Genomic DNA, 24,953 nt, shown 5'->3' with positions numbered 1-24,953 from the left:
TACACCATAGTCTATCTATCTATCTATCTATTGCCAGACGCCTCAATCCCGTTTGGGGTGGCCACAAACAAATCGCCTCCACATCGCCCTGTCCCCTGCCATTTCACTGCCCTGCTCCCAACTCACACCCCCCTCTCTCATATACCTCTCCACCCCATCCCTCCATCTCATCCTCGGCCTCCCCCTACCTCTTCCCCCCTCCACCTCACTCACATACACTCTCTTCATCAGTCTTTCACCCCCCATCCTCTGCACATGGCCAAACCACCTCAGTGTGTTCCTCATAACGCTTCCTATCACATCCACATCCACACCACGACGCTCCTTTATATCCTCATTCGTCAGCCTGTCTCTCCATGTGACTCCACAGGCTCCTCTTAAATAACTCATTTACACTGCTCTCACTCTTGACTTGTGTCCTTGCAACAACGTCCAAGCTTCACTTCCATACGTTACAGTTGGTATCACAATACTGTCGTGTAGTAACTTTTTCACTTCCATGCTCACTTCCCTGTTATAAGATCTTATCACTGCTTTCAAAGAACCAGCAATCTTTCTTCCCTGCTGTACCCTTTCAAGCACTTCACCCTCCAAATCTCCATCCTTACTCATCACACTACCCAAGTACTTAAACGTACTCACATTTTCCAATTCCTCACCATAGTGAGGGGGTTAAATACAATAACTTCAACTCAGAGGCTGATGAATTAATTCATGAACTGCTTATTTGCATTCTTTATTACCCATGTTCTATCCTATCATATCAACAAAGTCACCATACTTCCTGTGTGTGTGTGTGTGTGTGTGTGTGTGTGTGTGTGTGTGTGTGTGTGTGTGTGTGTGTGTGTGTGTGTGTGTGTGTGTGTTATAGCTGTTTATATTTAATAAATGTTATGATTTTTTAAGCCAGGTATAATTATTCCCCTGTACATGGAGAATGGGGAAAATGGAATGTGTGGTAATCATAGGGCCATTGGTCTTCTTGGTGTAAGAGGAAAAGTGTATGGCAGGATACTTATTGACTGAGTTAGGGAACTAACAGAGGAAGTAGTTGGAGAAGAACAGGGACGGTTTAGGAAGGGAAGAGGTTCTGTAGCTCAGATATTCATCCTTAGGTCTCTAGTGGAAAAGTATCTAGAGAAAAGAAAGAAGTTGGTGGATAGACAAGGATTGGGGAAAGTATTAGGAATATATGGAGTAAATGGAAAGTTGTTGAATGCCATGAAGAGTACGTGTGAGGGTGCTATGGCTGCAGTGCGTGTGGATGGTGAACTGAGTAAATTTTTCTATCTGAAGGTTGGATTGAATGGGGATGTGCCATGTCTCCATGGTTGTTCAATCTGTATATGGATGGGGTCATAAAAGAGATACAAGGTAGGGCAATGGATGTTGCAGTGGCCCTATTGAGAAAGGACAGTGTTTGGAAACTCCCTGTACTGTTGTTTGAAGATGATAATGTGTTGTTAAGACAAAGGGGAACTGCAAGGCTTGGTGAATGAGTTTGGGACAGTGTGTAATAAACAGAATCTAAAAGTTAATGTAGAGAAAAGTAAAGTTACTGTCTTTGTAAGAAATGAAGTCACAATGTACAGTGAGGGTGGATGAGGATGAAATGGAAAATGTGAATGCATTACTTGGGTAGTAAGATGAGTAAGGATGGAAGTTTAGAGGGTGAAGTGCTTGAAGGGGTACAACAAGGAAGAAAGGTTGCTGGTTCTTTGAAAGCAGTGATATGAAACAAGGAAGTGAACATGGAAGTGAAAAATTTATTGCATGACAGTATTGTGATACTAACTCTGATGTATGGAAGCTTGGACCTTGTTGGAGGGACACAAGTCAAGAGTGAGAGCAGTAGAAATGAGCTACCTGAGAGGAGCATGTGGGGTCACATGGATAGACAGACTGACATATGAGGAAGTGAAGGAGCATTGTGGTGTGGATGTGGATGTGATAGGAAGTGTTAGGAGAAATACACTGAGGTGGTTTGGCCATGCGGAGAGGATGGAGAGCGAGAGACTGACAAGGAGAGAGGTGAAGAGGGGGAGAGGGAGGGGGAGGCCATGGATGAGGTGTAGGGATGAAGTGGAGAGGTATATAAGAGAGGGGGGTGTAAGCTGGGAGCATGGCAGTGAAATGGCAGGGGACAGGATGACATGGAGATGATTTGTTTGTGGCCACCCTTTATGGGATTAAGGCATCTGGCAATAGATAGACTGGGCTTTCTTCTACTGGCCTGCATAGAATCATGACCTTTTGTTTTACTTTTGCTCCAACCACATGATTTTCTTCTATTTAGAACACACTCATATTGAAGGGGGTTAATGAAGGCTGTATCATCATCCAGTTCATTCTCCCCAGAAGTCAACATAATCGTCGAGATAATGAATAAAATGAGATTTACAGCATCGGAGTGAATGAAGTTGCTTAACCAAGCACACTAAGCTGCTTATGTCCTAGGCTAACTTGCAATTTGTCTTCCCCCCCCCCAAGCCTATATAAATCAAGACACATCATCAGAATCAAACAAATATTGGACCTCAAATCCATGATCACTGGCCACAGTGATTTACACATCAGCCTGCACCAAGAGTGTGTGAAAAGCGAATAATGTATTATCCTACCTCTGGAACAGTTCCCCACAAGTGTGGGAACAAATGTCAAGTGGCAGTATTTGGTAAATATTAAATTTTAGAAAACTAAAACAATGACAGGCTACAATAAGGCACTACTCTTTCTCAGAAATACGATACTAATGTAGATATGGAAGCCAACTTCACTTAGCTCATTAACAATATAACAAACTGATTGGGTGTAAGGGATTGCCGGATAGAAGGCCAATTTATGCAAGTGCAAACAGCCTGTCAAAAATATTCTTTCATGTGTGTGATATTTTTAATTAATGAGTATTTTAGTGACAAGTGGTCTCTGCTCTCGGTAAATTTCCTAAGTTTACCCAGGCATACAGAATAGCTATTATAGTTATGTTACAATTTTGGGTCCAAGACTGAGTTAGACGCGCCAGCTAGGTGGCAGACGACACTCTGAAAGTCCCCCATTAGTACATTAGCGAGGAAATGGCTAACCAAATTAAGCTTTTACTTGTGTATTAGTTATACAAATACAGTACAGTACATGCTATTACCATTATATAGATATAAATCAAGAAAGAAGTGCATGTTAGAAAATAATATCTGTCAATCACTGTAAAGGGTAATTCACCGTACTTCCCATTCTATTAAACAGAACGTGCTGTCTGACTTAAGGTTTGACAGTGGAAAATTTTCATGAAATACATAAAAAAAATCTCTCGTCAGTTGCTGAATCTGGCCATTAAAGTATGACAACCAGTACACTGTATTTAAGTGAAGTAAATATGGAAGAACAAAGTAGGCAATAACTTACTGCATTATTTAGTGAGTAAAAGTATAAAAAGAATAAATTAAATATACTGTATATATATATATATATATATATATACACACATATACATTATATATATATATATATATATATATATATATATATATATATATATATATATATATATATATATATATATATATATATACACATATACATTATATATATATATATATATATATATATATATATATATACACACACACACATATACATTATATATATATATATATATATATATATATATATATATACACATATACATTATATATATATATATATATATATACACATATACATTATATATATATATATATATATATATATATATATATATATATATATACATATACATTATATATATATATATATATATATATATATATATATATATATATATATATATATATATATATATATATATATATATATATATATATATATATATATATATATATATAATAAAGCAAGTACTGTACAGATGCTTAAGAATTAAAATGTGATGAACAGAAATAAATGCTGCATCAATATGTGCATAATTTTGATTGTAGATGCTATACAACTCATGAGAAAAGGCTTCAAATTTGAAAGGTTCCAATGGTGGGTAAATAAATGTGATGGCCATTAAACCATGCACTTGACTCATATATATTCCTAACTGGCCATTTCCTACTTATTCAGGATGCCACCCACATCCTTATGGAGAATAGGGATGGGATGACGATTCATGTAAGGTGAATTTCCCCACACAAAAAACTTCCTTTGGAAGAACTGTGGAATGTGCAAAGCAGTTTGCCACATTTAAGTAAACAAATATGCTGAAAATATACCAGTAATCATAACATCAATAGACAAAAACTGTAGGATGCATCTGTTAACCTAGAGCCATACGACTGTGCAAAACAAGACAATGAAAAACTAAATCTTAAAACTCTTACCTTCTCCATTCATATTTTCTGATGAGTCCCGTCGATGGCCATTAGGTCTGTCTGGTGGATAATTCTGGTATGTATTCTCAGGCGCTGTTACCTCTGAAGTGGAGACAGTTAAGGTATTACATGAGATTTGTAATGTATCATATTATTTATAAGGCTCCAACGTGCTTCCATGCATCAGCCTTGATCACCTAATGCCAGCTCTCCATGCTGCTTGATCTGTGGCAGCCTCCCTATTCAGTCCTTTATTCTTGAGGTCACACTAGACGACCTCATCCCAGGGCTTTTTTGGTCAGCCTCTCGCAACCTTACCCACAACATTCACACTTCTTATTTTTCACTCCCAACTGTCATTCTCCATCCCCTCGACATGCCCTAACCATCTCAGTCTATCCCCCCTCATCACAATACCGTTACACTCCAATCCCATCCTGCCTCTCAATTCTTTAATTGTAAACATAGCTCTGCCAGGCCTCACATTCAAGGATGTACTACACATCCATCATATCACTATTATTTCTGTGTGCCTGAGTCTACGAATATCCTCTTCCTTTAGTGTGCAGGCCTCACTACCATACAGCATTATACTGTACTCGTCTCATATAAAAAATCCCTAAGTATGGAGGGACTGCCCTCATAGTGTCAGGAAAGGCAACAGCTCCCTGAACTTACCTCCAGCCACTCCTTACCTTAGCCACAGGACTAGCTCCAGCCCCACCTCTACCACATAACATGTCACGCAAATGAAAAAAAAACTCTTTCACACACACAAGAGACTCACCAGCAAGATCAGTTCTGTCAAACCTGTCAATCTCTATGTGCTCTCCCTAACACAATGCACACATGAAATCTGCATTATCTTGTTGTCTACCTCTAATACCACTAGTCTCTTATGCACCCACTTCTCACAAATGCTGCACAAGATGGAGTTACTTCCCACACCCTTGTGGCAAACTGCACATGGCCACTCTCCCTATTTTGATGAGTACTGCCACCTCCCCTAGATATCATCACTTTTGTAAGGTATTCAGATATCTGAATTCAGATTACTACAAAATAATCTTTTTGCAAACTATGCTGGAAAAGCCAGTTTTCAGAGTCACCTGTACAGTACATGAAAAACTTAGAAAGCCTGTGCAAGTAACACAAAGATAAAGTACTGAAAAACCAAGAGATAATGAATCACAATTCACCAAACCACCTACCACCCAGCTACACCTCTGACAGTGACTCCAATGGGAAGGAAGTGGAAGTGAGAAGAAAAAAGGCTACAACCGCAGCATGTGCGATGACCATGTGTGCCGAGTGCATGGTCGGCCTTTGTATAGGAAAGTGCTTCCGTGCCTACCATACCTTTGAATGCTTCAGTCAGAAAACATTGTAAATACATGTAAATATCCTAGTTTATTGTGTACAAAAATATAAAATTAGTGTAATAGTAAATATGGAGACAATGGTGAGTATGTATGTATGAGTTGTATGTTGTATGCTCAAGATTTGGTGTTGATTGCAAAGACTGAAAGGGAGACAGAGGAAAGATTTAAGAAATGGAGAGATGGTATGGGTCACAAGGGCTTAAAAATGCAGATAAAACAAAAGTGATGGTATCTAGGGCTGGTGGCAGTACTGTCAAAGAGGAGGGAGAGTGGCCATGTGCGATTTGCCACATGGGCGTGAGAAGTAATTTCATCTTGTGTTTGTGAAAAGTAGGTGCATAAGATACGTGGTGGTATTAGAGGCAGACTTCGAGACAATGCTGACTTCATGTGTGTGGTGTGTCAGGGAGAGCATGTGGAGACTGTCAGGTTTGAAAAGACTGATCTTGCTGGTGAGTCTCAAGTTTTATTATTTAGGAGACACGATACGTACTGAAGGCAGGGCTGGAGCTAGCCCTGTGGCTAGAGTGAGGAGTGGTTGAAAGACGTTCAGGGAGCTGCTGCCTCTCCTGACATTGAGAGGGCCCTTCCTCTGTGCCAAGGGATCTTTGTATGCAGCATGTGTTAGGAGTGTAATGCTGTATGGTGGTGAAACCTGGGCAGTCAAGGAAGAGGATATTTGAAGGCTCAAACGTACAGAAATGACAATGATTAGGTGGATGTGCAGTGCATCCCTGAGTGTGAGGCCTGGGGGGGCTGAGTTTATGACAGAAGAGTTGAGAGGTAGGATGGGATTGGAATGTACGGGTGTTGTAATGAGAAGAGGTGGAGTGAGATGGTTTGGGGATGTGGAGAGGGGGAGAGGATGGGGGATGTGGAGAGGAGGAGAGGATGGGGGATGATAATTGGGAACAGAATATGAGAAGTGTTAACGCCAGGGGTAGGGTTGCAAGAGGTAGACCGAAAAAGACCTGAGATGAGGTCACTGAGTGTGACCTCAGGGATATGGGACTGAATAGGGAAGCTGCCAGAGACTGAGCAGCATGGAGAGCCGCCATTAGGTGACCAAGGCTGATGCATGCAAGTATGTTGGAGCCTTTACAAAACGAAAACGAAACGAGAATGAAAACGGTGAATGACAATGCAGTGTGCTTCACACAAGTGAAATGAAAGTGACTGCTGGAGTGCTTTTGAGTGTACCACACCTTCAAATGCTTTGGGATATACTGTAATGTGTAATTACAGTATCTAGTTTCAATATGTTAAAAAATAAAAATTTGCGTAACAGTGAGTATGGAGACTGGTGAGTGACACTGCTGTGTACTACACACTAGCAAAAATTAAAGTGATGCAGGCTATGACTGTTATTCTGGATTGTTGTAGTTTTATTAGCCCATTTATAAGTACTTACAGAGACAGAAAATTACCTTTTAAGCGCACAGCAAGTAATTAATGGTAGACCAATATGTAAAAGTTGCTATTTTTAGGTGAAGTAAAGTGCTACATTTATTCCCCCATGTGATAACTCAGCATAATTATGTTGCTTCAGTACCTTGTAAGCAACTTTTCAGCAATTAACCCTTTCAAGTCGGGGTGCATGAGTAAATTTTGCCTGTGGCGTGTAACTCTCGCTCAGAGGTGCCAGGCTCTTCCTCACCACGAATATTAGCAGGACCTTTACCTTTAAACACTGACCTCTTTGCCTTGGGCATTTTGCTAGCCTTCACATGCTCATTTTCAATTACATTCACAACAATTTTCTGGGAAAAAAATGCAATAGATCCAAAGAAATAGGCAATTTCTGTGCGAGATCAAGAGGGATACATCCAATCTGTGAGCAACCTCACACAACACTGAGCGGAGGAAAACAAGTGAGCACGCATGCATTAGCTTGGCAGACATAGCTCCGCCCACTTTTGCCTGTCATCCGACAAAAATGACAACTCCCAAAATATTTCCTTAGAGATTACATCGGATGACAGGCAAACTCGTCATACTAACGTCAGAGGTTGACAAATGCATGACGGGCCAGCCCGTTGTCGGTAAGTCTAAGGGTTAATGATAATAAGTGGCATACTGTACTTAGTGCGGAACTGCAAAAATTATAAGGAAAACATTGTAACCTTAATTACCATTATGCTCATGTAGCATGTTTAGTGCTAAGTGTAGTGCTTGTTATTTTGCTCTTGCTGGCTATTTCCAAACCACAATGCAGTGCAACAAGTGTCCTTATAACTGAAAATTAGTGAGAAACTTGTTTTTTTAATGTTATAAAGCATGGAGGTCACCTCTTAAACTTAATCGCACATGTGGCATGACGGTCACTTGCAATGCTGCCTTGCATCAGCCTGGGAGACCCGCGCTCACCGACCGCACAAAACACCTCCTATTCAACTCACTCCCCCTCCAACAATGTACCACTTACGGACTATCAGTTTCTTTCCAAGGGTAGTGGAAATACTGAAGTTTGTGTGACTAAAATTTAAACATGTTTGGTTAAGTATAAGCAGGTCAAAACACCTTGTAAAAACACCCCATTTTTCCCATAATGCTGCACCAGCAATGTGGGTTAAAAAACACACTGCTGCAGCCAAATGATTAATGGCTCAATGTTGTCCCAGTTAGTCTGTTATACAGATGATTTCCTGCACTGTACACTTACTGCACTGGTACTGTCATCAAATGGTGGCCAACAGGTTAGCATGGGGTGAAAATGTTTATTTATTACAGTATATGTTGTACAGACTACTGCTTACCATATGATGGAACAACAGAGATGCGATTCTGGTAAATGGGTCCTTCTTCTCCAAGTGAAGAGCGTGAAGACCTATTGCTGCCAGAGCCACCACGAGGGGGCACTGGTGGCCGCGCCTTGTCCTGCATCTGAGAATGACATTGAAATATAAAAATGGTCACAGATGATTCTTTAAATTTACTCTCTAATATTTTGAACATGGCCAACAGCAAAACACATTAACATTATTTCACTTAGTACCACTGGTTAAAAAAAAAATGAAACTACGAAAACTTTGTCTTTACCAATGAAAGTAAAGCTGAGGGCATTCACTGCTAAAGCCTGTCACACTTATCTCAAAAAGAAAGAAAAAAGACTGTCATAAAGTCAATATTCTGATATAAGGTAAGCAATTATATAACTGTTACAATAAAAATATAAACACAGGTGAAAAGTAAGACACAATATAAACTTGAAGGTAACAAGAAAACAAATACAGACAGAAGAAAACACCAGCCTTTGCAAGACAACCTTCAGTGACCATAATGAAAGCAAGGCACCTTACACATACACACCTGCATGCACTGAGAAAATGAGACCTATCTATTTTTACCAGACTTACACATTTTTTATATTGCTGTATTCAGCAAGCTAGAAACCTCAGCACTAGTATGCAATTGAATTTTAATAGCAAAAATAAATGGGACAAACACGTCTATCCTACAAAGACACAGGACGACTCAAACACCTCTCACCCAATCATCATCACTTCCAACTTAGTTTCCCATTACAAAATGGGATTAATATCATCCAAAAATAGGAAAGAGGAAGCACATAACAGAACTAATAAACATAATGGGCAGCACAACCTCTCACACACCATTCTGGCCTTCAAAATGCTGGCTCAGCTTTACAGGTACGAAACCTTCCACAAAAACTTCACTTGTATTTTTCCTATTTACATGCACTTATGCATGCACCTGTGACACAAAGTATTCCCATGGACTCCATAGTTAAAAAACAAAGTGTGCCATACCTGTCATATGCATCTCCTTTCACATTTTGTCCTTCTATCTTAACCATATGTTACTTCTTCAACTTCCACACCTCACTTTCTCACACATTCCTTCACCATATCCAGCCATCATCTTGGCCTTCCCTACCTTCTTCCACCTCATCCCATCAAGTGCACTAAATAAATTCTAGTAATACCATGGCTGCAATATTACTCTCAATGAAAGGTAAGACTTTTGAAATAAGACTTTTCTTATAAAGTTCCGACACAGTACTGTAATTTGTAGTAACACACCAACAAAGCTGCAATTACTACAATGAAGTTGGATATATAGATATATATTTTATATAATTTGTTATAACAGCAATCCCAAAGTCCTAAATTATTATTCTGCATGTATATTGCAATTTAGAAACAAAGTTCAAAATTTCAGTTGCTTTATTAATACTGTACATCCCACACTCCAGACAACATCTCTTCCTAATAAAAGAACTCCATAAAGCTTTGGAAAATGACAGCAGAGGAACAGTATAACCTTTCAATTCATGCAAAATTTACTCACATGCTCCAGATTGGCATAGAGGGGATTGTCAAGGGCCTGAGAATGTGGCCTGGTAGGGTCTAGCCCACCTCCGGCCCCCTGTGGGTGTGAGCTGACAGTGGAACGGTGGTGGATCTCGGGTGTGGAGTGACCCGAGGAGTTGTCGGAGTCACGGCAAGGCACTGCCACCATATCGCTGCCCACCTCCCCTTCCTGTCACATGCAACATTCCAACATGGCAACAACCAGGACATAACAGGCAGGTGTGGCCAATAGCAATGAAGAACAAGATTCAAGATGAAGTTGGGTGTGATTGCATATGAGACAGACATGAAGCAACCGCAATGTATGTTGTGCAAATCAGTCTTCCATATCTGTGCAAACTAGTGACACCACAATAAACGCTGATTTGAAAATAATAACACCACAACTAAACAGGCAAATTAGAGAGTGATGAAAATATACAGCATGAAATACCCTATGAACTGCAGCTGGCTTTGCAAAAAAAATTTAGCAATTAATGATCATATATCATGACCAGTTTTGCATGAATGTCAATACTTTTGATGACTAGGAACATATAAGCAAAATACTTAACACAAATAAAAAATGTACAAAATAGGAGTGGAGGGCTTATTTACACTTGGAAAATTTAAAACAGATATTTTTTTAGCACACTATCTTTATCATGGGAAATGTAATTTTCCAGTACAGTATACTGTACATAAGATTTTTGGAGGTGGTGCAGAAAAGTAATGCTTTAGAAACACCATGCATTATTCAATGTGCTGGTTTCCTTGGGTCCAAGCAAATTCACTAAACAGTACTGTCTTCTCCTGAGAGGTTAAACTGCAGCACAAGTTCTATACCAGACATGAGCATAATAATGACCAAATGTCAACTGAAAATATGAATCCTTCACGTACTACTGATGATTTAAGAAGTGAAGGTAAGTATATTACAATGTCTGTTACAGTACAGAAACATACCAAATATATACAAAATATGAAAATCATTAGCATAAAGAAAAAGAAGAATATGTGAAACCCCCCCCTTTCCTACATGAAATTTTTGCAGAGTGGCACATTTATGCATTGCAAAATTTTTACAAATCATATGCCATGGGAGACACTATAATATAGACTAAGGAGGGGGAGTTGTGTCCCAAAGGTTACACCTGAAAATAGGAAAATGAAAAAAAATATTTAAATATAAATGCATATTGCATGAATGTTTTTTTGAAAACCAATTATACATAAACTGAGGAAAATTAAGAATACTGTAGTCTAACATGCATCAGTAAAGAATACCAAGGGATGCTCAGGACGTGGGAACTACATCAGAGAACGGAACAGGAAAAGCAGTGCTGGTATAAAGTCATGATTACCAGGGTACAAAAACCTGTGTAAGATAGCAGTCATCAGTGGGAGAAGCTCTTACCAATATCCAGTTTACCGCAAGTATGTTAATTATACTGCCGTTCTTATAATGAGATATACTGTATAAAACAAAGTATTATGTCCACATGGGGAAAATACCAGTACTGTATTTTATTTTTTCCACCCCTACAGTCTGGTTACATCTTACCAAGCTAATAAAAATCACCTGGTGTTAGCCAGAATTTATAAAATAAAAAGTCCCTACAAAGACTCACTCTCATTGCCAATGTTTTGTCTCTACGGAGTCAGGAGAAGAAGAGAAGAGACGGCAGAGAAGACAATAGAGGGTAAGGAAGAAGAGAAGAAAGGTCAGGGAAAAGTGATGAGAAGGCAGGGGAGAAGAGAACAGGAGGCAGAAGAGACAAGAGGAGGAGGCAGAAGAGACAAGAAGAGGAGATGAGAGGAGAAGGCAGGGGAGAAAAGGAGGCAGGGAGATGGGGAGAAAAGGAGGCAGGGAGATGAGAAGAAAAGGCAGGGGGAAAAAAGAAGAGGAGTAAAGGGGATGAGAAGAGGAGAACAAAGGAAAGCAAACTGCAACAGACCTTATGGTCCTTTCAAGGCTGTTTGTTACAGAGTAGACTTTGATTGCGAGATCTAACTCTACATGCTGAAGGATAAGGATAATAAAGCAAGAAGGCTCCCCCCACCTCCAAACCCTCCAGTTAAAGCTGGTAAGAACAAGTGAGAAAAACCACCATGCAGCATGGAAAAACTGACATGGAAATTTTCACAGGAAAGACTGAAATGGAAAAGTTATTTTCTATAATACTTTATCTATAAGCTACCAGTATGAATAACCTGAAAGAGAAAGCAGTAAAGTAAACTGAATAATCAAATAATAAATAACGCATGACAACATGTACGGGTATGCTGAGTTAACAGGGCATCCATGGACATAGCGTGGAAATTGCACAGTGCACAGTGTGGATGTTCAGGGGTGGTGCGGCAGCCTTGCCTGGCGGTATAAGGTAGGCAGCAGTCAATCAGACCCCAGCTCCATTCATTCCATTGAGACTAGGAGCTTTCCCATGCGGGACAAGCACACAAGTCACCTCCCGAAGCAGTGACCCCTGGTACATTATAAAAATCCTGATGGTGGCCACTTATCTAACAGGGACCCTCACTGATTCACAGCCCATCACAGGTCGAAAATATGAGTAGTGACCGTTTGTTTTATACCCCTTGCCTCTAGTATAATCTGAGTGATCAACTGTGAAGTATTTATCAACAGCCATGTTATCATGTCCTTTGAATATTTTGAATACTTGAATTAGATATCCTCGTATCCTCTGTTTTGTTAGGGCAAATAAATTCAGGGCTTCTAAATGTTTCTTGTACAGATTATTTCTCAGTCTAGGTATCATCTTTCTCATCCTTTGCTGCACTCTTTCCAGCTTTTCCATATCCTTTTTATAATATGGTGACCAAAACTGAACGCAATACTCCAAGTGCGGGCGTACTAAGGAATTATACAAAGTGAGGACAATATTATCGGATTTATATTCAAATGCTCTACCTATGAATCCAATCAATTTATTGGCTTTTTTCATGATTTCTGTGCATTGTTTGCTTGGTTTCAAATTATTTGTTATTATAACTCCTAAGTCTTTTTCATGGTTTATCCTATCAAGCTGGACATTATTCATGCTATAACTAGCTCTTACAGGAAGGGAGATGAGATGAGGAGGCAGAGGAGATGAGTAGCGGAGGCAGGGAGATGGGAAGTAGAGGCAGGAAAGAAGAGAAGAGGAGGAAGGGAGACGAGATGAAGAGACAGGGGAGAAGAGACGAGGAGGCAGGGGAGACAAGAAGAGATGATGGGAAATGAGAATAGGGGGCAAGGGAGACGAGAAGGCATGGCAGGGGAGACGGGAAGAGGAGGCAGAAGAGATGACAGGAGGAGGCAGAGGAGATCAGAAGAGGAGGCAGAGGAGACAAAAGGAGAAGGCAGAGGAGATGAGAAAAGGAGAGAGGAGATGAGATGAGAAAAGGAGAGAGGAGATGAGAAGAGAGGGCCGATGAGATAAGAAACTGAGGCAGAGGTGAAAAGTGGCTGAGAAGAAAAAATGGAGAGCTAAGAGAAGAGGGAGAGAGAAGAAAGGGGAAGGGAGAAGAAAAAATGGTAGAGTGTGAGATAAGGGACAAGAAGAGCAATGGGAAAGATGCAAACAGAACAAAATAGAAGAGAAGAGAATTGAAGAGAACAGCACAGAAGTGAAAAGAAAGGAAGGGGTGAGGGAGTAAAGAAAGTAAGGAGTAGTAAAGAGAAGGAAAAGTATATAAGTCCTGAAGAAAATGCAGCAAGCTTACATGTATATTTAAAAAAAAAAAAAAAAAAAAAAAAAAAAAAAAAAAAAAAATCACCTCAATTTTGTCTGCTTTGGCTCTAATCTGTCAGTAAAATATTAAACTGAAACATGATTATTTATTATCTATCATTAGTTGTCTAGGTAAATGAAGGGGCTACTCTCAGTGCCAAATTTTTTTCTGTTTTATGAACCTTTTCAGTACGTTGAAATCCTAATTAGCATACTCTGCCTAATACTGGACAATTTTACTTAGCCTCAGAGAGATAACACTGACTGAAGGGATAAATAACAACCACTACTTTGCATCCAAACTCCTGCACATATAATGCCTGAAACTGGGACTGACATTAGTAAGATTATCTCCATTTACCATATCTCTGATACAGAAAAGCCTTAATATAACAAATAATCCCACATTCCAAACTAACTTTCAAGACACTCCCTTTCAAAACTGTGACTGAAATACAGAAAATTGCTCTAGGATATACAAATACTGGTATACTGATAATAATACAGAAAAACATTCAATAACAGTAACAATGTTCATGCACATCCAATTACAGTAAACCCTCACTATGCCAGAACTGTTTCCATCAGTCACCTTGGGGTCAGCTGGACCTCTCTCCCAAACAAAATTTGTATTATATTTGTATAGTACTGTAATGTAAAGAGGTAACAATTCTCATGTCAAAAATTTTTTTAGGGGAAAAAAAAAAAAAAAGCTGTATAAGCTGGAAAATATGGAAACCATCTTCTCAAAATATATGACTGACATTTATTACTGCATGAATTGTGATGTATTTGGTGGTGAAGATGTGTGTGCAACTGTACCAACTTTCATTATGGAAGTCAAACAGTGTATATATTTATCATGGATATTCAGCATTAACAAGCATATTAGTGTTCAGACTTGATGAATCCAGCTACAGTGTTGACACTGTTCAGTCAAGTCAGGGCAGTCTGAACACTTAGGCAAGAAGGAAAATTGATTACAATAAGTTGGACTGACTTGAGTGGATGGTGACAACATAATCAGCAATAGCGGGTAAAGGAACTCCAACCAGACGTGGCCCTCATGGGTCTAAATCCATTGGGTGGTTAGGGGTAATTGTTTACATAATGTTACTAGGGAATGAAGTATGAGTCACCTTCACCTTACATGTCTGAAGATAGCAGCCTAACTTATGCCCCTATGCATGTAATGGACAATCAAGGATGGATTGTTGGATGGGCTCTCCTATTAATCTGGCTTAGTGAGGAGTTACTGTGTGAAGAAACATAGTACCCAAGCATCTACTGCTGAGCTATTTTAACCCTTTGCCTGCTAGGATTTCTGTTTACTAAACAAAGTTATCTGGTGTTACCCTAATTACAGTCATATTAAGTGTACCAACACCAAATAAAAGGTTAAGCAAGATAAGTTTAAAGTTTTGACTGATGGGACTTCTCTTAGCTGAACAGAATCTAATGTTTGTCTGAATAAAAAATACCCAAGTCCATGAGCTGCAGCAAAAGGGTTAAATGTAATGAAAAAGCTAATCTACAGAGAATACTATCTACAATAAAATCTTGCAAAAGTAGCCATCTTAAAATGGACAAAAAACTTTAACTTGCTGTAAACACCTTAAAAAATAATCCGGTAATGACTTCACATGGGCAACGTATCAACTTCAGTCAAGTAGATGACAACAGGGAGTGAGAAAATACTTTACCAAGCCTACAACATAAGCTCATAAGCAAAGTACCAGTACCATCAGGGACAAAATTCACTTAATATTTCACCTCTTCTACTTCTCACTTTCCTGTCCTGGTTAATACTCCTACAAGAGAGGCCTTGTGTGTTTTACTGCCTACTGATGATTCTGAAATATTGTAATGTATAAGTGAAGAAAGTAACAGAAATGCCCTACCTGTGAGTCAGACATAAGGGAATAGTAGGTGAGGTCTTGTCCCTGAATGTACCATCTCTTATACTCACATTCCAGCATGCTTCCTTACCTTATGGTTATCATATGACATTAGCTGCATTGATGGGGGCAAATTAGCATGGAAGCTCAGCTTGGTAACCCATTCTTCAAGGTTCTCTTCAGACTCAGCAACGAAGAGATATTCAGCATTGTCTCTGGTGACTACCCTGTAATGAGAGTGTTTATCATTAGTAAAGAATAATGTAGACATATATATCAAATTAAGAATAATTATATCTGGCAGTTAGGAGCAGAATAACCATTAGACATATTACACAGGCCCTGTAAAACTTTTATCTGGTTTACTAACATTGTAGCTAATCACTTGTATATATTAACACCTGGCTATTATTCATTATTACCATCATTCTTTGCACTGACACTTCATGTAGTATCTGAAATTTCATATTTTGTAAATTTAAGCCTTTAACATATTGCAAGGACAACATGCACATCAAAAGGACAGTAAATGTTATGAGTATCCATTCATATTATGCTGTATATTTTTTTACTGATGAATAACTTAGTGACTTGAGTAGCCTCTGGTCTTAGCAAATCTCATAGGATTACCCAGACATACTGTATGTAATATTCATGACAGTTAAGTTACTGTTTCAGGACCAAGACTGAGTTAGACTCCCCAGCTAACTAGCAAATGAAATTTATAAAGTCTCCAATTAAGTGCCCACCATTGTAGAATTTAGCACCACATTACTATAATATTTTTTTTACTAACTTCTTTACTAATATTACCACTCTTTCCACTCTTTACCACCATGTGACCTGCATCTGGGTATGATCACAGTAATAATAATAATAATAATAATTATTCATCATTGCCAGACGCCATGTATCCCAAACGGGGTGGCCAAGGGCTTAGAGTTAATTGTTTTACAGGGAGGGGCACTAATCCTCCACCAACCCCACTTGACACGTAGGGAGAATAATAATAATAATAATAATAATGATAAATAATTATATTAATAATAAATATTGGAGATGTAATTTTTATCATGAAATGGTGAAAAAAGGAATAATAGTAATCGTCTTTGATATATTAAAACACTGTATAGCCTACGTACTGTAATGTTTTTTATCATTATTATGGACAGATTTAAGAAAGTAAGCAGGGCCATGAAATGTAAATGATTATGATAATGTCCAGTTATTTTTTACACTGGCAATGTTTGGTATCTGTGGAAGAGATACTGAACCCTCAAGGGACCCAAAATGGAGTTGCTGTGTCTCATTATATTGACAGAGTTTTTAGGGAACATTGTAAACCATGCAGATAAAGCTGGGGTGTTGGGAATTTAAGAGTGAGATGATTTCAATACCCACTGACACAACTTTTCAGCCTATCTGCTGTGTAACTAAACAATGGCAGGCTTTCCTTATATTGTACCCATCTGAAAGTACTATAGCTGAATGTGAATTATAACAAAATACAGATTCTGGAAAATGGGTTGGGACCAAAGTCTTTCTGTTAAATAACTTCTTCTTGAAAGCTGAAAGTATTATCCTTGTCACATCCTCATAGCTTAGGACAGAAAACTGACTATCCTTATACAGTATTATCCTCATAGTCAAAGTTCAGTTGTTCAATCTTACTGTAGCTGCCTAGCCTAGGACTAGGCAACCAACCTACTGCAGTTATCCCCTTTTCCTATAGTGCAACTGGTACATGCATTTTTTTTTTTTTTTTTTTTCCCATGCAAGCACATTGTAAAGAAAAACTGGGATGACAAAAAATTAGCTAACTGTTATGATTACTTATTTAACGACTAACCTTGCACGCAACAATACACAAAAAATAGGTACAGTACTGCATTTTATTAACTTATAAATACCATAGACTACTGATAAAAGACTGAAATATATAGCTAATAATGAAATGTACGGTATTTAACTGTGGAAATCATTCATACTTGTTTTGGGATTGTATTCACTAAAGATCTTTGGAAGTCTTACAAAAAAAAAAAAAAAAAAAAAAAAAAAAAAAAAAAAAACTCATATCAGTAAATGACAGTCAGAAATAATTCAGCTTTGTCCCATTTTCACATCATTATTCACTCTAGGTTAGTTTCAATGAGTTTGGTAGCAATACTGAGTAAGATAAGTTCATAAAATAAATGATGATCTATGCGACTTAAGCTCAAGAAGTTTCACGAATTAGACACCAGTGTAATAAGACCTGATTAATGTCTCAAACCAAAGAACATCTGCTTTTTTTTTTTTTTTTTTAAATACATATTGTGTTAGTTATGTTGATCTGATATTAACTAACATGTACATACAGTACTGAAAAGTATACTGCACAATACTTCATGTTTTCTACATACACAATGGTTGAACTTGTGTGTTTGTTATACCACTGCTTTTTTCCTGACACACCACAACCATAACACAAGGTGAACCTCACCTGACCTGAATAACTGTCTTACATCTATTTTAGATGCAGCAAAGTTTCCACGTTTGTTTCAACGTGTCCAAATACCTTTCTTCCATTAAATATATGGTGATGTTGACTTTAGTGGTCATCTTTTAGGGAACAAAATGATAAATACAAGGGTCTTAATTAGTATAACAGAAGTAATGGTGGAACGCTGTCTTCCAAAGCAGCCTGACCAGGTGCAGTATATTATGTGGGTTGAATTACTAACCCAAAGTGACCTCTGGGATGCACTATCAACAATAAAGTGTTCCTAGCGTTTGTACGATTAGCTGCAGAACTTGCAAAGTAAACCCTCCCAAATTCAACTAATTTATCTACAATTTGTTACTGTTAAAAATATCACTTTTCTGAAGATTCATTAATTTTGTGCAAACACCTATTCATAAAATCAGGGCTTTATGGTACTAAGATACAAAGACAACTAAGGCAAACATCTATCTTAATATTAATCACTGGAGTCATTGATTAAACTGGACCAAACTTGAATACGACACCTATAAACACCATGTGTGTGAAAAAGGTTAAACCTTTCAATACAGTGACATCTTTAACATCTTATTCTTGCCACTGAAAACAACTCTACTCAGCTCTCATGAGATATCTCTTACTGAAAGAATTAAAGATGGAAGTTTTGGATTATTTCACTCCATGGTCTCAAAATGAATACCTGGTAATATTGTCAGGTGGCATTAAGAAAATAAAATATACTGTCAGTGACGTCACTGTGTGGAGTGGTTTAACAAACTACTGTAGAAGATAAACTATCAACAGCACTAATAATTAACAAAACTTACCTAAAGACATGCTTCTTCTTGGTGTAATCTTCAGCTATCTCTATCTTGGCCTGGTGGATGGAGATGGGAGGAGAGGCAGCCTTCTGGTCATAAAAGTCATCATCATCCTTGAAGAAGCATAGTAACTGTCCACACAACACTGAAATATCAAAACATTTTACTTAATACATTAAATAACTTCAATGGTACAAAGTAAAATTTCATAAACATCACAAAATTTATTATTAAAAAAAAAAAAAAAAAAAAAAAAAAAAAAAAAAATCCAATACTACCTCCCTTCAAGGTGCCTCATGCTAGGCTACCATAGTCCAGTACATTTAACCCCTTGTAGGTGACATCCTTTTTAACTTATTCTTGTTGCTACCAAACAATAATACTCAACTTAGGGAAGGCCACTTTATTGCTTTATCTAACCCTTCCAAATCAAAAAGTCTATCCTAGGTTGAACAAAATCATCTTAAAAAAACAAAAAAAAACAGGCTCAATGGGTTAAGGGTAAATGACCCTCCTACTCCCCTTGATGAGAATACTGTACATGATTGAAAAGTCTCCATTTACCTCTTGGGGACTGAACCTATGGAAGCTGACATTTCAACTAGAGCATACAAACCATCTTGTAAACCCTATCAGCTGATTATAGGGTTCTACAGTACATACCAGTGAAAAAGCTCTTCCAGGATCTGATAGTGGCCTTCTTGCCACCCATCTGCAGCTCCTGTTTGCGCTCCAGGTACCCTTGTATCTCCACTGGGGGAAGATTGGCCATGTTTTCCATACGCTTGTGCTTGCGGAAACTCTGAGTCCGGCGGCGTGTGGTAAAGCTTGGGGTGCGTTTTGCCTTCTTTAAGTCCACCTTCATACTTTCTGCCCTCTTGATATCTGGTTGTTAGTTTGAAAAGTTATTACACTATTTTTTTTAAATCTATTTCCAAGTATCATTACACTTATATTTCACTCCAAGTACAACAGTGTATCTTTCAGAACCTAACAGCCTGCTACTTCAAACATACTTATGTCCTGCTTAAAGCTGCCCTCTTCAGTTATCACTGAGCAACTCTCAAGCTTCACTACAGCTAAGTGCTAAACCTCCAATGACAATCTTTGCCATTAAAATGGGTTGAACAATTTATACTTTAAAAGACCATACCAAACTATCTGTATATTTCTAAAAGTACAAACTCTGAATGCAATATATTACATTACTTTATTAGAAATACAGAGAAACTAAATTCTTAACAAATAACAAATTTGCCATTCTGAGTCTGTTTAATTCAAATAAGTACTAAAATAAACAGTTTCTCTACAATATGTGATAATAGTACAGATTTACAAGACTTGTTTTTTTATATACAGGTATATTATTTCATTAAATTAAAATTTTAATTAAAGCCATAGTACAAAGATATCCCATTCTTGTGAAATAACAGGTTATCTGAAATGTCAATTCTCACAGAATGAAAACAATCAATAAACATAATTTTAATTTTCAACTAATTTTTCATCCAAAAACATTAATAATTGTATTCAGAGTTGAGTATCAAATATTCAGTTTGGGTGTCACTGTGATAACAGACACTATTAGTTTGTTTTTAGAAAGTTAAAAAATTCCTAATGACCATTTTCTCATCTATATTTCAACATTTACCTCAAAACCTCTTAACACGACATTTGGTTCATCCCACAGTGCCAGTTCTGCTTACCAAAACTGGCCCACTAAGCACTCAGTGATTTGGCTCTGGAGCTTCAGTAATCTAGTACAGTTGTGAGGCTAAGTTGTAACTTCCTAAATAAAACATGGTAAATTTCTATTTCCAAATACAGTAATATAATATTAATGTACTAAACTTTGCTTTGTCCATTTGCATAACAATGGATGCAATTAAATACAGTAAACTTTGCTCATAAAAAAAAAAAAAAAAAAAAAAAAAAAAAAAAACACAGATGCAATGATTCTGTACTGCTAAAACTGTACAATATAAATAGAACATGAATTTGAGGGCATATTCTAAATTACTCTTCTGTCATTTCACATCAACGTAACAGCTGCTATATGATACCATAAACACACAAGTAAAAGATGGTCAGTATCATTAATTAGTTAATGAATGAAATTGCATTAATTAAAAATATATCAAAGCATGAAAACTACAGACAATGTACTGCAAAGCATTAATTGAAAATTTAAGTAATACATTATCTGAAACTGAATACTGTCTCAGTATCCATATAATGTCCAACACCAGTTAATGCTTCATTTAGAAACAGGCATGCAACCATATTCCTAAAACCAAGTAAAAAAGAAAGTTATTTATTACAACCCTCCATCAATTGGTGCACAGTTATATCATGCTAATAAAGTGAACACAGTACTGGTATAGGCTGTGTCCAGAATGCTCCCATGTAGGACACCACACCACATGTGCTGACAGGTAACAAAAAAGTACCCTTCAGTGAGATTCCACATGCTCTCTACTGACTGTGTGGTAGCAAGTTCCACTTTGGGATGTGTACCACATTCACACCTAGATATATGATCTGCATGCACAAAACCTAGTTGCACTTTTAATAAATTCCCATATTAAAGAGTTTCTTCCATCTTACCTATGTTACTGTTGCGATCTGCAACACTTAACAGATCAAGACCGCTTTGCAAAAGTGGGTGACAATCAAGTCTGGAACCTATCAACAATTACACTATTGAAATAAAAAATATATATACTGTATAATACTGTAAAGGGATTAGTATGACTGCCTATTCATAATGGATGAAAATAGACAACTGTAACAATGCACAGTATTAGCCATCTGTCCTCATTTACATAAAATATATTAACACCCTACACCACCTGATGGGTAGTAGGTGGTGGCGACCATCATCCACTCACTTCATGTAGTGCTGCCTACTTCCCTCACCTTTATCATTCTTTTTCTGTGTCTGCCCTCTTCTCTTCCTATTTCTCCCATCTTTCCTGTAGCTTTCTATTACTCTTCTTTCCTTTTCATGTGGCTTTACACTGAGTGACAAGCCAAATGGTTTTCTGTAAGCCAGGAAACCATTTACAATGCAGTGTAGTAACCATATAACCAACCCATATGCATTCCCTACGTGTCAACAAGTGGGTTGGTGGAGAGTTAGTGCTCCTCCCTGTAAAATAACTAAACCAAAGACAAACGACTACTCCTTACAGATTATGGCATCTGACTACAGAAAGATAGATAGATCACCTGAATGCAAATGGCATAAAAATCCCTATTATAAAATGACAATGGCATTCAAAATTATGTTTTTGGTGCAATGGCACCAAAGGTGGCATCAAAGGGGACTAATTCCATCAAAAGAGGTACAGTAACTGGCAACTCCACAGCCTTTATCACCCAAGAGCAAGCCACTCAATTACTCTTGAATGTCTCAATGTGTCTAGTTTTTTGTGACTGTGCTAAAAAAACAAATAAATAAAATATAATGAAAGACTCGTAAGCCGCTTCAATAGATGCATCTCACACAAAAAAAGTTTGTCTCAAAACTAAGCTGGGAATCTGTAGTGTTACTTAATTTTATGTTCTTCTGTAATTTTAGAGTGCTGAAATGTAGTCTCATTGTAATGAATTTTTTATCTGCTTAACCTTGAACACAAACAAGGAAGCTCTTGATATCAGATTTAAGCCAACAGAAACAGTTTGGGTGGTCAGAAATTTGTTGATTTCTTTCTCCTCAGCAGGTAGGGAATGATGCTATGTCCCCTCCATGCAGACTGTCTGGGCACAAAAACTTTGGAAACTTATACCATGTTTAAGGGGGTTAAAATATCTGTAGTAAGGCACTGACTATAAACTTGACACTTCTGTGTGGTAAAAAGGAAAAAGTAAGAGAAATCCACTAGCTCATTAATGCTGTATACCCTGATTTACTAGAAAACACACACACACACACACACACACACACACTAAGAACATCAGCTCTACACCTTTTAGAAAAATAATAACATTTCTTTAAGTCTCCTGAAAAAAGAAATTACTCATGACACTGGTGATAGGATACCTGCACATAATATAACTGCATATCAGTCAGTACAAATGAAACAATATACGTTACTAATACATCAGTTACATCTTCATAAGAGTCCTGGAATCTCCTAAGTTTTCCTGAATAACAGTTTCTGCATCACCAAAAACCTACTTTTCTCACAGCAGGATATCATGGAAAGACATTTTTAGGAAGAAGAGGGTATGCCCTTCATCATCTCACCACACACAAGTGCACTAAGGGTAATGGACCTCTCAGTATGGCCAATGCTGAGGAAAAAGGTACTACAACTTTACTCTGCTTGTAAAACAATGAAACTCCCCCAACAGTTATATATTCTGGCATCAGTGATTTGCTTAAGTGCCCTGGTAAGGTATGCATCATATCATTTTGCTTATATCGTTTATAAAGGCTCCAACACACTTGCATACGTCAGACTTGTCACCTAACGGTGCCTCTCCAAGCTGCTCGATATGCACAGCATGAGATTTCAAACATTTTAAAGGAGCAATGAGCCAATAATACCTGAGTGGTGGAAAATGTGCTAAAGGTAACAGTACTGTACATAGTACTTTATCTACTGGACTTCAAAGTAAACTCAAACCTCTGGAGATGGTTTTAGGTGGTCCTATAGCACCACGATACGGTGATACAGCGACAATGTCCAGGCCATTATCATCATCATCCTAACATGAAATCCCACTATAAAATCCTGTATAAATAGAGTCATAGGATCCGCTAATGGAAGTTGCAAAACATAAAAGGTGGAGAACTATCACCGAAGCACCTACTGAAACTGGCAACATATCCATCTATTTATCATTCAGCTTTAAAAATTCTCAGTTCTCAGTCCAGTTACAGCACAGAGGCTGGGGAGGAATGTCATCAAATGATGGAAAACTAAAAACTATAATCCACACTAGCCAACCTGTAGTAGAGTGAGACCTCTGGCAGGCCACTGTAAAATTTATGAATAAAATTACCATATGGTGTGAACAAGATCATTTTATCATCTGGAAAATTACCTTAGCCAATGACAGACAACTGTTAGATATGAGTCTAATGACAAATTTGCAATGTGAAGTACAGTTACACTTGATATGCCAAACTTGAGATATTAAAAAAATATCAATTCAGTATGTACAAACACACACACACACACACACACACACACACACACACACACACACACACATACAGTCTCTGCCTGTCTGTTTGCCTCTCTCTCTCTCAGCAGTGACTGGTAAAACTGCTTAACTTAGAAGTGATGGCAGTGGCAAGGCTGCAGACAGGCCAGGCCAGGCTGAGCACTATTGGTATATACTCAGCTGATGGATCACATCACTTGTGCAAGAACTGGAATACTTTAGGGAGAATTCAGCTTGTTTTCTAAATACAATGCAACTACATGAGTGCATTTTTTTTCTAAACACAATGCAATTACATGAGTGCATTGTTTTCCTCTCTAACTTACACTCATGAAATGAAATTCTCAACTCTACTGCATTTGTGTCATGGGAAACAAAAGAGGTTTTCCCATCTCCCTACATGGGTGTTGTAGTGATCTTCCAGTGGGAAGAGGGTGTAGGTGGAGAAATATTAAGTTATGTATGAAATATTGAATAATTATTAACAAAATATGCAATCATCAATAAAACCAGTGTAAATGTTGACCAACATGCAGCATGCACTTACCAGCACCTCTGTTATAGGGAGAGTTTGATCTGAGCATTTCCTGGCGCAAGCTGTTACCTCTCTTTAGACTGCTCAGGCTTGTCTGTGACCCGGAGCGATACAGGTCACCACCTTCAGGTAATTCCAAGGTTTTCCTGTTTAAAAATATTGGTATTAGCATAATTATACACCATGCAAATGCACCAGGAGAATAAACTAGTGCATTCAAGTTTGATATCAGTTCAGCCTTTTACTTTCCCCTTCTGGTGA

General features: G+C 37.9%; 1 protein-coding gene across 1 annotated transcript in view; it reads right to left on the bottom strand.

Moving 5' to 3' along the window:
• Positions 1-24,953, bottom strand: part of kst (spectrin beta chain, non-erythrocytic 5 kst) — a 211,455-nt gene that overhangs the window by 29,267 nt on the left and 157,235 nt on the right. Inside the window, exons 55-61 of the mRNA XM_080277991.1 lie at positions 24,705-24,838; positions 19,643-19,864; positions 18,986-19,124; positions 15,768-15,903; positions 10,043-10,234; positions 8,488-8,614; positions 4,359-4,451 (exon numbers count right to left, since the gene is read on the bottom strand). Coding sequence (XP_080134117.1) covers positions 4,359-4,451; positions 8,488-8,614; positions 10,043-10,234; positions 15,768-15,903; positions 18,986-19,124; positions 19,643-19,864; positions 24,705-24,838 — 1,043 coding nt within the window. The remainder of the gene's footprint in view (positions 1-4,358; positions 4,452-8,487; positions 8,615-10,042; positions 10,235-15,767; positions 15,904-18,985; positions 19,125-19,642; positions 19,865-24,704; positions 24,839-24,953) is intronic.

This window comes from Coenobita brevimanus, chromosome 71, assembly GCF_032717465.1.
Source record: "Coenobita brevimanus isolate Jiangsu-jjx chromosome 71, ASM3271746v2, whole genome shotgun sequence".
Taxonomy (NCBI): domain Eukaryota; kingdom Metazoa; phylum Arthropoda; class Malacostraca; order Decapoda; family Coenobitidae; genus Coenobita; species Coenobita brevimanus.
This window is presented reverse-complemented; position numbering and strand designations above follow the sequence as displayed.